Source organism: Somniosus microcephalus, unplaced genomic scaffold (assembly GCF_052327205.1).
Source record: "Somniosus microcephalus isolate GS21.2 unplaced genomic scaffold, FLI_Smic_1.0 unresolved_chr7, whole genome shotgun sequence".
Lineage (NCBI taxonomy): Eukaryota > Metazoa > Chordata > Chondrichthyes > Squaliformes > Somniosidae > Somniosus > Somniosus microcephalus.
In genome coordinates this window covers 31,694,800-31,710,467 of record NW_028225185.1, presented here as the reverse complement: position 1 = coordinate 31,710,467, position 15,668 = coordinate 31,694,800, and the positions used below count along the sequence as shown (strand labels likewise).

Sequence of the window (15,668 nt, the reverse complement as noted above, 5' to 3'; positions counted from 1 at the left end):
CGCTTCACAGCCAATGAAGCACTTTTTTTTTATCTTTAGAGGAGACAATGCTGGAGAAGCTCAGCGGATAGAGAACTGGTTGGCAGACAGGAAGCAGAGAGTTGGAATAAACGGGACTTTTTCCCGAGTGGCAGGCAGTGACTAGTAGGGTACCGCAGGGATCGGTGCTCGGACCCCAGCTATTCATCACAATATATATAAATGACCTAGACGAGGGAACTAGATGTAATATCTCCAAGTTTGCAGACGACACAAAGCTGGGTGGGCGTGTGTGCTGTGAGGAGGATGCCGAGAAACTCCAGTACGATTTGGACAGATTGGGTGATATGGCAGATGCAGTATAATGTGGATAAATGCGAGATTATCCACTTCGGTGGCAAAAACAGGAAGACAGATTATTATCTGAACAGCAATAGATTGGGAGAAGGGGAAGTGCAACGAGACCTGGGTGTCCTTGTGCACCAGTCGCTGAAGGTAAGCATGCAGGTGCAGCAGGCGGTTAAGAAGGCAAATGGTATGTTGGCCTTCGTAGCGAGAGGATTCGAGTACAGGAACAAGGATGTCTTGCTGCAGTTGTACAGGGCCTTGGTGAGACCACACCTTGAGTATTGTGTGCAGTTTTGGTCGCCTTATCTGAGGAAGGATGTGATGTAATTAAACTCACTACGCACTTGGTTCGAGTATAAAGCAAGGCTTTAATCAACTTAGTTCAAAACATGGAGGTCTAGTTATCTTTCACTAGTTCCTGTTTACACAATGTCTTGGGCAAGCTGGGCCCACGCCCGAGTATTTATACTCCTTGGACGCCGCCACCAGCTGGCCATCCAGCGTTATTTCATGAGTCTTTCTTCATGGATCATAAGATTCATAACAGGATGTTCTTGCCATGGAGAGAGTGCAGCGAAGATTCACCAGACTGATACCTGGGATGGCAGGAATGATGTACGAGGAGAGATTGGGTCGACTGGGCTTATACTTGCTGGAGTTTAGAAGAATGAGAGGGGATCTCATTGAAACGTATAAAATTCTAACAGGACTAGACAGACTAGATGCTGGAAGGATGTTCCCGATGGTCGGGGAGTCCAGAACCAGGGGTCACAGTCTAAGGATAAGGGGTAAGCCATTTAGGACTGAGATGAGGAGGAATTTCTTCACCCAGAGAGTGGTGAACCTGTGGAATTCTCTACCACAGAAGGCAGTGGAGGCCAATTCATTAAATATATTCAAGGAGGAGTTGGATATATTTCTTAAGGCTAAAGGGATCAAGGGGTATGGGGAGAAGGCAGGGACAGGGTACTGAATTTGGATGATCAGCCATGATCTCATTAAATGGCGGAGCAGGCTCGAGGGGCCGAATGGCCTAGTCTGTCTAGTCCTGTTAGAATTTTATAAGTTTCAATGAGATCCCCTCTAATTCTTCTAAACTCCAGCGAGTACAAGCCCAATCGACCCAATCTCTCCTCATACGTCATTCCTGCCATCCCAGGTATCAGTCTGGTGAATCTTCGCTGCACTCCCTCCATGGCAAGAACATCCTTCCTCAGATAAGGCGACCAAAACTGCACACAATACTCAAGGTGTGGTCTCACCAAGGCCCTGTACAACTGCAGCAAGACATCCTTGTTCCTGTACTCGAATCCTCTCGCTACGAAGGCCAACATACCATTTGCCTTCTTGAGAGGTATTCAAGACGAGACGAGATGGTAATAGGACAAGTAAAGAGACAAAAGATGGCTCTAGATGAAGTGTAAAATGCGCTGGCAGAATGAGACAGTTGCCATGTGGGAGAGAGGAAAAAAAAGGGGAAAAGGCCCAAACCAGAGGTGTGGATAAAAAATATATAAAAATGTAATAGGGGCCGAGGTGATGATCTGAAAACTACATGATACTGATGTGTGCGGGCTTAATCGGAATCTGCTGCGATGCACGCCACAGTCGGATAGCGCGCCGACGCTCGCGCGACCAACGCCCTTTAGCCTGAGGTACCCGGTGGGGGGAAATAAAAGTCAAGTGTATAGTCACCGACAGCGGCCTTTAATGAGCCGGCAGAGAGCAGTGCCCAGGGAACCCTGGGGTTGTTGGGGGGGGTGCGGTGGAGGGAGTGACAGTGGCTGCAAATAATCAGGCAACTGCGACCTGAGGGTCAAAAAGCGGACCAGTAAACCGCTTCTGTAATCTGAGCTCCTTCCTGAACTGGCAGGACCGGTTCTTGCTCGGAGTTCCCCCTGGCTCTCCACCCCAAAGCGACAGCAGCCACAGGCAACGCTGTCGGTTTAAATCGAGCTCTCGCCTGGTATTAAACATCCGAAGGAGTTTGCAGGGGGAACTCCCAGGTTAGATACAGAGTAAAGCTCCCTCTACACTGCCCCCCATCAAACACTCCCAGGGCAGGTACAGCACGGGTTAGATACAGAGTAAAGCTCCCTCTACACTGTCCCATCAAACACTCCCAGGGTAGGTACAGCACGGGTTAGATACAGAGTAAAGCTCCCTCTACACTGTCCCATCAAACACTCCCAGGGCAGGTACAGCACGGGTTAGATACAGAGTAAAGCTCCCTCTACACTGTCCCATCAAACACTCCCAGGGCAGGTACAGCACGGGTTAGATACAGAGTAAAGCTCCCTCTACACTGTCCCATCAAACACTCCCAGGGCAGGTACAGCACGGGTTAGATACAGAGTAAAGCTCCCTCTACACTGCCCCCCATCAAACACTCCCAGGGCAGGTACAGCACAGGTTAGATACAGAGTAAAGCTCCCTCTACACTGTCCCATCAAACACTCCCAGGGCAGGTACAGCACGGGTTAGATACAGAGTAAAGCTCCCTCTACACTGTCCCATCAAACACTCCCAGGGCAGGTACAGCACGGGTTAGATACAGAGTAAAGCTCCCTCTACACTGTCCCATCAAACACTCCCAGGGCAGGTACAGCACGGGTTAGATACAGAGTAAAGCTCCCTCTACACTGCCCCCCATCAAACACTCCCAGGGCAGGTACAGCACAGGTTAGATACAGAGTAAAGCTCCCTCTACACTGTCCCATCAAACACTCCCAGGGCAGGTACAGCACGGGGTTAGATACAGAGTAAAGCTCCCTCTACACTGCCCCCCATCAAACACTCCCAGGGCAGGTACAGCACAGGTTAGATACAGAGTAAAGCTCCCTCTACACTGTCCCATCAAACACTCCCAGGGTAGGTACAGCACGGGGTTAGATACAGAGTAAAGCTCCCTCTACACTGTCCCCATCAAACACTCCCAGGGCAGGTACAGCACGGGTTAGATACAGAGTAAAGCTCCCTCTACACTGCCCCCATCAAACACTCCCAGGGCAGGTACAGCACAGGTTAGATACAGAGTAAAGCTCCCTCTACACTGTCCCATCAAACACTCCCAGGGCAGGTACAGCACGGGGTTAGATACAGAGTAAAGCTCCCTCTACACTGCCCCCCATCAAACACTCCCAGGGCAGGTACAGCACAGGTTAGATACAGAGTAAAGCTCCCTCTACACTGTCCCATCAAACACTCCCAGGGTAGGTACAGCACGGGGTTAGATACAGAGTAAAGCTCCCTCTACACTGTCCCCATCAAACACTCCCAGGGCAGGTACAGCACGGGTTAGATACAGAGTAAAGCTCCCTCTACACTGCCCCCCATCAAACACTCCCAGGGCAGGTACAGCACGGGTTAGATACAGAGTAAAGCTCCCTCTACACTGCCCCCCATCAAACACTCCCAGGGCAGGTACAGCACGGGTTAGATACAGAGTAAAGCTCCCTCTACACTGTTGGCAACTGTGCGGGTGCATTGTGCAAGATCGGGGTTTGACTGTGATGCACACCAAGGTCGAATATCCCCATGGATGACAAAGTGCGGAGCATGAGCCGCCGCGGGGTGCAGGCGTTCTGGGGAGGGAAGCGGTGGGTAGCGGAGGGGTGGTAGAGTGGGGTGCTCTGGCAGTAACCCTCACCTGTTTAATTGCCCTCACCCCGCCCCCCCCCTCCAGATTCGCGAACAGGATCTTCGGGCCGGTGTGGAACCGGGATAACATCGCCTCCGTCGTGCTGACCTTCAAGGAACCGTTCGGGACGGAGGGACGAGGGGGCTACTTCGACGAGTTCGGTATAATCAGGTAAGGGTCTTTCCTCTCCGGCTCGTTCTCTTCCCCCACCTGTCTCCGTCCTATTTGATCCCGAGATGAGCTTCCGATCCCTTTCCCCGCTCCATTGCCAAGACCTCCTATTTCCACCTCCATAACGTCGCCCGTCTCCGCCCCTGCCTCAGCTCATCCGCTGCTGAAACCCTCAGCCGCGTCCGTGTCCCCTCCAGACTGGACTATTCCGACGCACTCCTGGCCGGCCTCCCACATTCCACCCTCCGTAGCCATCAGCTCATCTAAAACTCTGCTGCCCCCCCCCCCCCCCCCCCCCCCCGTGTCCTAACTCGCACCCAGTCCCGTTCACCCATCACCCACCCAGTGTTCGCTGACCTACACCGGCTCCCGTCCCCGCCACGCCTCGATTTCAAAATTCTCCAGCCTCGTCTTCAAATCCCTCCGTGTCCCTCGGCCTACCTCTGTAACCTCCTACAACCCTCCGAGATCTCTGCGCTCTTCCGATCTTGGCCTCTGGCGCCCCCCCCCCCCCGATTTCCATCACTCCGCCACTGGCGACCGCGCCAGGGCCCCCGAGCTCTGGAATTCCCTCCCTAAACACCTCCACCTCTCTCTCCTCCTTTAAGACGCTCCTTAAAACCGACCTCTTTGACCAAGCTTTTGGTCGCCTGTCTCTTTAAACTCCTTGCGCGGTTCGGTGTCTGACTTACGCTCCTGTGAAGCGCCTTGGGACATTTTACTACATTAAAGGCGCTGGATAAACACCTCTCCAGTGCCTCGACTGTGGCGCTCTCTGATTCCCTAGGTACTTGGGGAGGGGGCTGGGTGAGGTGGGTGCCATGGAGATGATTCCAGGGATCAGGAATTTCCCTGGAAGAAGGCGAAGGAAGTCTTGAGTTAGTTTCCTTTTGAGAGGCGAGGCGGGAAAGAGGATGCTTGCGACGGCGAAACCGATCGGAGGTTCTCTGTGGGTTGAGCAAGCTGTCCCGGGGCAAACCGTTTCCCCGCTGGGGTAGGCTTCACCTCCCGGGGACGCCGGTTAGACGCGAGGAAGCCGGGAGGCGGAAGGGGGCGTGTGGGGGGGAAAAAAATACCCAGGGAAGGACGGTCAAGGGGGGCAACTTCGCCAGGTTTGTGATGGGGTCGAGGGACTTGGGGAGGGTCGATTTATGACTGGCCTGCGAAAGAAAGTCTCGCATTTCTACAGCGCCTTTCACCACCTCAGGACGTCCCAAAGCGCTTCACAGCCAATGAAGTACTTTTTTTGAAGTGTGGTCACTGTTGTAATGTGGGAAACGCGGCAGCCAATTTGCGCACAGCAAGCTCCCACAAACAGCAATGTGATAAATGACCGGATCATCTGTTTTTAGTGACGTTGCTGGAGTGATGTACACTGGTGAGAACTGGGTACTGCCCCTCCCTCAGTGCGTGCTCCCTCAGTACTGCCCCTCCCTCAGTGAGCGCTCCCTCAGTACCGCCCCTCCGACAGCGCGGCGCTCCCTCAGTACCGTCCCACCGACAGCGCGGCGCTCCCTCAGTACCGACAGCGCGGCGCTCCCTCAGTACCGTCCCACCGACAGCGCGGCGCTCCCTCAGTACCGACAGCGCGGCGCTCCCTCAGTACCGACAGCGCGGCGCTCCCTCAGTACCGACAGCGCGGCGCTCCCTCAGTACCGCCCCTCCGCACTGAGTGTCAGCCTGGATTTTTCTGCTTGAATCGCGGGAGTGGGACCTGAACCCACAACCTTCAGACTCCGAGGCGAGAGTGCTACCCACTGAGTCACGGCCGACGACCGGGAGCTATCTGTGCCCTTCCTGTCTCCGTTGGGGAATGTACCCGGGTCGAGGGGGTAGGGGTGCTGCCCTCAGTACCATAATGGGAAAGGGCGCGTCAACGTGACCCCCCCCCCCCCCCCCACCAACCACGCTGCTGTATATGGGCCCCCGACGAGCTCAGCCTCACATTTGGCCTCGATGCACCTCACGGTCGAACAGCTGGCTCACTTTTTGCCTCTTCCTCTCCTCCCCAGGGACGTCATGCAGAATCACATGATGCAGATGCTATGTCTGGTTGCCATGGAGAAGCCGGCCTCCACCAGCTCCGACGACGTGCGGGACGAGAAGGTCAGAGCCCTCCCGCCCCCCAGCTGCCTACCCTGGGCGTGCGTGCGTGAAGGGGGCAATTCAACCTCGGTGGCGGGATGGCGGATGAGACATATTAACGTGACTTCGGAACAGGAGGAGGCCATTCAGGGTAGCGGCACTCTGGAACTCTCTCCCCTCAAAAGTGTAGAGGGAGCTTTACTCTGTATCTAACCCGTGCTGTACCTGCCCTGGGAGTGTTTGATGGGGACAGTGTAGAGGGAGCTTTACTCTGTATCTAACCCCGTGCTGTACCTGCCCTGGGAGTGTTTGATGGGACAGTGTAGAGGGAGCTTTACTCTGTATCTAACCCCGTGCTGTACCTGCCCTGGGAGTGTTTGATGGGGACAGTGTAGAGGGAGCTTTACTCTGTATCTAACCCGTGCTGTACCTGCCCTGGGAGTGTTTGATGGGACAGTGTAGAGGGAGCTTTACTCTGTATCTAACCCGTGCTGTACCTGCCCTGGGAGTGTTTGATGGGGACAGTGTAGAAGGAGCTTTACTGTGTATCTAACCCCGTGCTGTACCTGCCCTGGGAGTGTTTGATGGGGACAGTGTAGAGGGAGCTTTACTCTGTATCTAACCCGTGCTGTACCTGCCCTGGGAGTGTTTGATGGGGACAGTGTAGAGGGAGCTTTACTCTGTATCTAACCCGTGCTGTACCTGCCCTGGGAGTGTTTGATGGGACAGTGTAGAGGGAGTTTTACTCTGTATCTAACCCCGTGCTGTACCTGCCCTGGGAGTGTTTGATGGGACAGTGTAGAGGGAGCTTTACTCTGTATCTAACCCGTGCTGTACCTGCCCTGGGAGTGTTTGATGGGGACAGTGTAGAGGGAGCTTTACTCTATCTAACCCGTGCTGTACCTGCCCTGGGAGTGTTTGATGGGACAGTGTAGAGGGAGCTTTACTCTGTATCTAACCCGTGCTGTACCTGCCCTGGGAGTGTTTGATGGGGGCAGTGTAGAGGGAGCTTTACTCTGTATCTAACCCGTGCTGTACCTGCCCTGGGAGTGTTTGATGGGACAGTGTAGAGGGAGCTTTACTCTGTATCTAACCTGTGCTGTACCTGCCCTGGGAGTATTTGATGGGACAGTGTAGAGGGAGCTTTACTCTGTATCTAACCCGTGCTGTACCTGCCCTGGGAGTGTTTGATGGGACAGTGTAGAGGGAGCTTTACTCTGTATCTAACCTGTGCTGTACCTGCCCTGGGAGTGTTTGATGGGACAGTGTAGAGGGAGCTTTACTCTGTATCTAACCCGTGCTGTACCTGCCCTGGGAGTGTTTGATGGGACAGTGTAGAGGGAGCTTTACTCTGTACCTAACCCGTGCTGTACCTGCCCTGGGAGTGTTTGATGGGACAGTGTAGAGGGAGCTTTACTCTGTATCTAACCCGTGCTGTACCTGCCCTGGGAGTGTTTGATGGGGACAGTGTAGAGGGAGCTTTACTCTGTATCTAACCCCGTGCTGTACCTGCCCTGGGAGTGTTTGATGGGACAGTGTAGAGGGAGCTTTACTCTGTATCTAACCCGTGCTGTACCTGCCCTGGGAGTGTTTGATGGGACAGTGTAGAGGGAGCTTTACTCTGTATCTAACCCCGTGCTGTACCTGCCCTGGGAGTGTTTGATGGGACAGTGTAGAGGGAGCTTTACTCTGTATCTAACCCGTGCTGTACCTGCCCTGGGAGTGTTTGATGGGGACAGTGTAGAGGGAGCTTTACTCTGTATCTAACCCGTGCTGTACCTGCCCTGGGAGTGTTTGATGGGGACAGTGTAGAGGGAGCTTTACTCTGTATCTAACCCGTGCTGTACCTGCCCTGGGAGTGTTTGATGGGACAGTGTAGAGGGAGTTTTACTCTGTATCTAACCCCGTGCTGTACCTGCCCTGGGAGTGTTTGATGGGACAGTGTAGAGGGAGCTTTACTCTGTATCTAACCCGTGCTGTACCTGCCCTGGGAGTGTTTGATGGGGACAGTGTAGAGGGAGCTTTACTCTATCTAACCCGTGCTGTACCTGCCCTGGGAGTGTTTGATGGGGACAGTGTAGAGGGAGCTGTGCGCTGTGTTTCGTGGTCTCCTGAGATTCCAGATCTCCTTTTTCTCACAGGTGAAAGTGTTGAAGTGCGTTGCACAGATTCAGATGGAGAACGTGGTCCTGGGCCAGTACATTGGGGATCCTAAGGGAGAGGGCGAGGCCAGGAAAGGTTACCTGGACGACTCCACCGTCCCCAAGGGCTCCGTCACCGCCACTTATGCTGCCGTGGTGCTTTACGTCCAGAACGAGCGTTGGGATGGTGAGTGTCGGTGCTGATTGGGAGGTTTATACACAGGAACAGGAGGAGGCCGTTCAGCCCCTCGAGCCTGTTACATTAGGAACAGGAGGAGGCCGTTCAGCCCCTCCCGAGCCTGTTCCACCATTCAGTGAGATCACGGCTGATCTGTATCTTAACTCCATCTACCAGCCTTGGTTCTGTAACCCTTAATACCCTTACCCAACAAAAGTCTATCAATGTCAGTTTTGAAATTTCCAATTGTCCCCCAGCCTCGACAGCTCTTTGGGGGCGAGAGTTCCAGATTCCCACCACCCTTTGTGTGAAGAAGTGCTTCCTGACATCACCCCTGAACGGCCTGGCTCTAATTTGAAGGTTCTGCCCCCTTGTTCTGGACTCCCCCCACCAGAGGAAATAGTTTCTCTCTCGATCGACCCGATCGAATCCTTGAAATCATCTCAAACACCTCGATCAGATCGCCCCTTAATCTTCTACACTCGAGGGAACACAAGCCCAGTCTGTGCAACCTGTCCTCGGGATTTAACTCTTTCAGCCCCCGGGATCCTGGGGAATCTGTGCTGCCACCCGCACTCCGAGGCCAAGATGTCCTTCCCGAGGTGCGGGGCCCGGAACTGAACCCAGTGACTCCAGACGGGGTCTAACCAGAGCTCTGTACGGCTGTAACATCACTTCTACCCCTTTGTACTCCAGCCCCCTCGCCAGATAAAGGCCAACATTCCAAGAGCCCTTGTGATTATTTCTTGTACCCGTCCCCCTAATGATTTCTGTACCTGGACCTTGAAATCTCTCCGCTCCTTCACAGTTCCTAGCACCTCGCCACGTGGCTGATTCATTTAAAGTTGTGTGAATGCCTTCTCCCTCCGTTTTAAACGGGATTTAGCCGCGGCTGAGTGGGTCTCGCTCTCGCCTCGGAGTCAGAAGGTTGTGGGTTTGAGCTCCCACCCCAGAGACTCGAGCAGCGTAATCCAGGCCTGACACTTCCCCAGTGCAGTACTGAGGGAGCTCTCCGCTGCACTGTCGGAGGGGCGGTACTGAGGGAGCGCCGCACTGTCGGAGGGGGCGGTACTGAGGGAGCGCCGCACTGTCGGAGGGGCGGTACTGAGGGAGCGCCGCACTGTCGGAGGGGCGGTACTGAGGGAGCGCCGCACTGTCGGAGGGGCGGTACTGAGGGAGCGCCGCACTGTCGGAGGGGCGGTACTGATGGAGCTCTGTTGGTTTGCAGGGGTCCCATTCGTGATGCGCTGTGGGAAGGCCTTGAACGAGCGCAAGGCGGAGGTGCGGCTACAGTTTCGGGACGTCCCGGGGGACATCTTCCAGAGCCAGTGTAAACGCAATGAGTTGGTGATCCGAGTCCAGCCCAACGAGGCCATCTACACCAAGATGATGACCAAGAAGCCCGGAATGTTCTTCAACCCTGAGGAGTCGGAGCTCGACCTCACTTATGGGAGTCGATACAAGGTCGGGGAGCGCTGGGGGATAGGGGTTACTGAGTGACAGTGTGAGGGAGCTGGATTAACATCAGTAGAGATACAATAATATTTGTGCTGTATCTGGCTCCCTAGAGGCAGTCTTCCCTCGCTGATTGATTGTCGAATGTTCCATCTGATTTATACCCAGCTGAATTGCTGCCTGACCAAGGTGTGATTATTTGGAGGTGATTGTTATCTTTGTCTCTCTCTTTCTCTCTAAGGATGTGAAGTTGCCAGATGCTTATGAGCGTTTGATTCTGGATGTATTCTGTGGCAGTCAAATGCACTTCGTGCGAAGGTTAGCACTGTATTAAGCAACTTGCTGACTCTCACTGGGGTACGGGTTCCACAGACACTGACTCTCACTGGGGTACGGGTTCCACAGACACTGACTCTCACTGGGGTACGGGTCCCACACACACTGACTCTCACTGGGGTACGGGTCCCACAGACACTGACTCTCACTGGGGTACGGGTCCCACACACACTGACTCTCACTGGGGTACGGGTCCCACACACACTGACTCTCACTGGGGTACGGGTCCCACACACACTGACTCTCACTGGGGTACGGGTCCCACAGACACTGACGCTCTCTTGCCGAGATGATATGGTAATTCAATGTATTGTTGCTGTCTTCGATTAACCCGACTCTCCGTTTCTCTCTCTTTCGTGTCGAAAGTGACGAACTACGTGAAGCCTGGAGGATTTTTACTCCTCTGCTCCATATGCTTGAGTCATCAAAAGTGCGGCCGGTTCCGTACGTATACGGGAGGTGAGTCTCTCCGGCAATCGCGCTCCGCCCTCGCCTATTAAACCCTGGGGTTTGGCAAGACCAACGTTCCCTTAAAGCTATGTACCCATCCTGTTCGGACTTGACCCCTGGGCTAGAGAGAGAGGGGAAATCAGCCAGGGTTCCTGCTCCTGATCACTGTCCAGTGACCCCTGGGTTAGAGAGAGGGAAATCAGCCAGGGTTCCTGCTCCTGATCACTGTCCAGTGACCCCTGGGTTAGAGAGAGGGGAAATCAGCCAGGGTTCCTGCTCCTGATCACTGCCCAGTGACCCCTGGGTTAGAGAGAGAGGAAATCAGCCAGGGTTCCTGCTCCTGGTCACTGTCCAGTGACCCCTGGGTTAGAGAGAGAGGGGAAATCAGCCAGGGTTCCTGCTCCTGTTCACTGCCCAGTGACCCCTGGGTTAGAGAGAGGGGAAATCAGCCAGGGTTCCTGCTCCTGATCACTGTCCAGTGACCCCTGGGTTAGAGAGAGAGGGGAAATCAGCCAGGGTTCCTGCTCCTGATCACTGTCCAGTGACCCCTGGGTTAGAGAGGGGGAAATCAGCCAGGGTTCCTGCTCGTGATAACTGTCCAGTGACCCCTGGGTTAGAGAGAGGGGAAATCAGCCAGGGTTCCTGCTCCTGATCACTGTCCAGTGACCCCTGGGTTAGAGAGAGGGAAATCAGCCAGGGTTCCTGCTCCTGATCACTGTCCAGTGACCCCTGGGTTAGAGAGAGAGGGGAAATCAGCCAGGGTTCCTGCTCCTGTTCACTGCCCAGTGACCCCTGGGTTAGAGAGAGGGGAAATCAGCCAGGGTTCCTGCTCCTGATCACTGCCCAGTGACCCCTGGGTTAGAGAGAGGGGAAATCAGCCAGGGTTCCTGCTCCTGATCACTGTCCAGTGACCCCTGGGTTAGAGAGAGAGGGGAAATCAGCCAGGGTTCCTGCTCCTGTTCACTGCCCAGTGACCCCTGGGTTAGAGAGAGGGGAAATCAGCCAGGGTTCCTGCTCCTGATCACTGTCCAGTGACCCCTGGGTTAGAGAGAGAGGGGAAATCAGCCAGGGTTCCTGCTCCTGATCACTGTCCAGTGACCCCTGGGTTAGAGAGGGGGAAATCAGCCAGGGTTCCTGCTCGTGATCACTGTCCAGTGACCCCTGGGTTAGAGAGGGGGAAATCAGCCAGGGTTCCTGCTCCTGATCACTGTCCAGTGACCCCTGGGTTAGAGAGAGAGGGGAAATCAGCCAGGGTTCCTGCTCCTGATCACTGTCCAGTGACCCCTGGGTTAGAGAGAGGGGAAATCAGCCAGGGTTCCTGCTCCTGATCACTCTCCCGTGTAAAACGATTGTGTGAACCGTAGCTAAGGACAGGATGGGACTATGATGTGATGCCCTCCATAGTCGAACAGTCCCGGGAGGAGGGGTGGGCGAGCAGGAGGTTCAGGGCCCGTGGGGACCCAGCCCCCAGCGAGGGGTTGGTCACTGCCTTCAGGAGAGGGGGATGGGGGTGGGGATAACCTTGCTTGAAATTTCTTTGAAATGCTGATCGCTAACTTCTCTCTCTCGCACCCCCCCCCCCCACCCCCCCTTCCAGCCGCGGCCCCTCTGAGGCAGACGATCTGCTGAAGAAGGTCGGATTCCGCTACGAAGGGACGTACAAGTGGGTGAACCCCAACAAACTCTGAGATCGTCGGGGCGGAGGTGAGAGAGGACAGCAGGAACCTCGCAGCCAGAACCCTCCTCCACCCCCACGAAACCTCCGGGAACAAAAGGAGGTTAACTTGGACTGACTTCTCGTGGACCAGAACCTGCCCCCTCCCTCTCCGCCGCCCCCCCCCCCCCTCCTCGACCCTCCTCGCCCGCGAACCCAGAGCCGACTGCTTCGTACCGCCTCCGAACCCCAGCCGCTCGCTACCTTTTGAAGATGGACCATTGCTGCTTCGCTGCTGGGAAGCATTTTTTTTTTTTGTTACGCGTTTCAGAGAGAGAGAGAAGAGAAACACATTGTTATCCGACTTTTCGTAGCTTGTCCGGTGCTCCCAACTTGTCCGCAGGGACGGTCGCGCGTGTAAGAGGTCAGACGTCGACCTTTAGCCTCCGGGTTGGCCTCGAACCCAGGCTCCAATAGGTGGACAACGTCCTCTCACTCCAGCTCTAGTTGGCACAGCCCCACACCGCACAGCAATGCTCCCGAACCCGTGCCGTACCTGCCCCTGGGAGTGTTTGATGGGGACAGTGTAGAGGGAGCTTTACTCTGTATCTAACCCGCGCTGTACCTGCCCTGGGAGTGTTTGATGGGGACAGTGTAGAGGGAGCTTTACTCTGTATCTAACCCGTGCTGTACCTGCCCTGGGAGTGTTTGATGGGGACAGTGTAGAGGGAGCTTTACTCTGTATCTATCCTGTGCTGTACCTGCCCTGGGAGTGTTTGATGGGACAGTGCAGAGGGAGCTTTACTCTGTATCTAACCCGTGCTGTACCTGCCCTGGGAGTGTTTGACGGGACAGTGTAGAGGGAGCTTTACTCTGTATCTAACCCGTGCTGTACCTGCTCTGGGAGTGTTTGATGGGGACAGTGTAGAGGGAGCTTTACTCTGTATCTGACCGGTTTAGAAGAACGAGGTGCGCTGACCCACTCTCGCACTCCCCGCCCCCTGCCTTGCAGCTCGGCATGGATATTTAAACTCTCCATCAGTTGGTGTGTGTGTGTGCGCGTGGGTCTGAAACGCTAATTAATCGCGCTTGCTGCCTCTCGCACAGTATCTATTCATGTACACACCCAACCTACCCCCACCCTTGCGGGATCTCCGGACTGATTGCGTGTTGGATTATTGGGAGAGGGTTGGGGGCAAGGGAGACACTCCTATGTTTTTCTCTCTCTCGCACACTCCAGACTCGCCCCCGCCCCTCTGCTATAGCCCCCGCGGACAGGCGTCCTAGTGATACGGGGGTTGGGGAGGGGAGAGCTTATTATTAATCAGCGGGATGTCCCGCCCAGCATTTTAATTTCAGGGAACCCTCCCCAGCCCCCTCAACATCAGTGAGTCTCTCCCCTCGCTGTCCTGGGACGTCACAGACACTCCAGCACGGACAGACGGCGGGTGTTGCGCGTCTCCGAGATTTCCGACACTCTTTCCACCCCCCCCCCCCCTCCCGACCTCACTGGCCGCCGTCCTCCGATTTTGTTGCTCGCCTGGCTGCCTCGGAGGTCACAGGTCAGATCGGGGGGATGGGGAGGGGCAGGACGGAGTTCCCCGTGCACCCCGACTGTTGTTTCTTCTGGTGCCTGTCTTCTACTTCCGACGCAAGTTAGTTACAATAAAATCGCAGGCAAAATGCGCGTCTCTTTCCTGTTTCAAAGGGGAGCGTCACACTTAAAAGGGGGATGTGTGTTTGTTCAGATTTCTGTGTCGTCTGTCAGAGTGACTGGCTCTCACCGCGGGTGAACAGGTAAGAGCAGCGCCGTGCGGTGGAATCGCAGACACAGACACACGTCCCGTCACCGTGCGGTGGAATCGCAGACACAGACACGCGTCCCGTCACCGTGCGGTGGAATCGCAGACACAGACCCACGTCCCGTCACCGTGCGGTGGAATCGCAGACAGACACGCGTCCCGTCACCGTGCGGTGGAATCGCAGGCACAGACCCGCGTCCCGCCACCGTGTAGGGGAATCGCAGACACAGACCCGCGTCCCGCCACCGTGTAGGGGAATCGCAGACACAGACCCGCGTCCCCTCACCGTGCGGGGGAAGCGCAGGCACAGACCCGCGTCCCGCCACCGTGTAGGGGAATCGCAGACACAGACCCGCGTCCCCTCACCGTGCGGGGGAAGCGCAGACACAGACCCGCGTCCCCTCACCGTGCGGGGGAAGCGCAGGCACAGACCCGCGTCCCGCCACCGTGCGGGGGAATCGCAGACACCGTCCCGCCACCGTGTAGGGGAATCGCAGACACAGACCCGCGTCCCCTCACCGTGCGGGGGAATCGCAGACACAGACCCGCGTCCCCTCACCGTGCGGGGGAATCGCAGACACAGACCCGCGTCCCCTCACCGTGCGGGGGAATCGCAGGCACAGACCCGCGTCCCATCACCGTGCAGGGGAATCGCAGACACAGACCCGCGTCCCGTCACCGTGCGGGGGAATCGCAGGCTCAGACCCGCCTCCCGTCACCGTGCGGCGGAATCGCAGGCACAGACCCGCGTCCCCTCACCGTGCGGGGGAAGCGCAGACACAGACCCGCGTCCCGTCACCGTGCGGGGGAATCGCAGGCACAGACCCGCGTCCCCTCACCGTGCGGGGGAATCGCAGACACAGACCCGCGTCCCCTCACCGTGCGGGGGAAGCGCAGACACAGACCCGCGTCCCCTCACCGTGCGGGGGAAGCGCAGTCACAGACCCGCGTCCCATCACCGTGCAGGGGAATCGCAGACACAGACCCGCGTCCCCTCACCGTGCGGGGGAATCGCAGGCACAGACCCGCGTCCCATCACCGTGCAGGGGAATCGCAGACACAGACCCGCGTCCCGTCACCGTGCGGGGGAATCGCGGACACAGACCCGCGTCCCGTCACCGTGCGGGGGAATCGCAGACACAGACCCGCGTCCCGTCACCGTGCGGGGGAAGCGCAGACACAGACCCGCGTCCCCTCACCGTGCGGGGGAATCGCAGGCACAGACCCGCGTCCCATCACCGTGCAGGGGAATCGCAGACACAGACCCGCGTCCCGTCACGGTGCGGGGGAATCGCAGACACAGACCCGCGTCCCGTCACCGTGCGGGGGAATCGCAGGCACAGACCCGCGTCCCATCACCGTGCGGGGGAATGGCAGACACAGACCCGCGTCCCATCACCGTGCGGGGGAATCGCAGACACAGACCCGC

General features: G+C 56.3%; 1 protein-coding gene across 1 annotated transcript; it reads left to right on the top strand.

Annotated features, from left to right (window-relative positions):
* Positions 1-4,017: 4,017 nt before the first annotated feature.
* Positions 4,018-14,120, top strand: g6pd (glucose-6-phosphate dehydrogenase). The gene is made up of 7 exons (XM_085978912.1): positions 4,018-4,138; positions 6,151-6,244; positions 8,365-8,551; positions 9,771-10,006; positions 10,239-10,315; positions 10,700-10,792; positions 12,381-14,120. The coding sequence occupies exons 2-7, from the start codon at positions 6,158-6,160 to the stop codon at positions 12,469-12,471; spliced, it is 771 nt and encodes a 256-aa protein (XP_085835038.1). The 5' UTR covers positions 4,018-4,138; positions 6,151-6,157; the 3' UTR covers positions 12,472-14,120.
* The last annotated feature ends 1,548 nt before the right edge of the window (positions 14,121-15,668 follow it).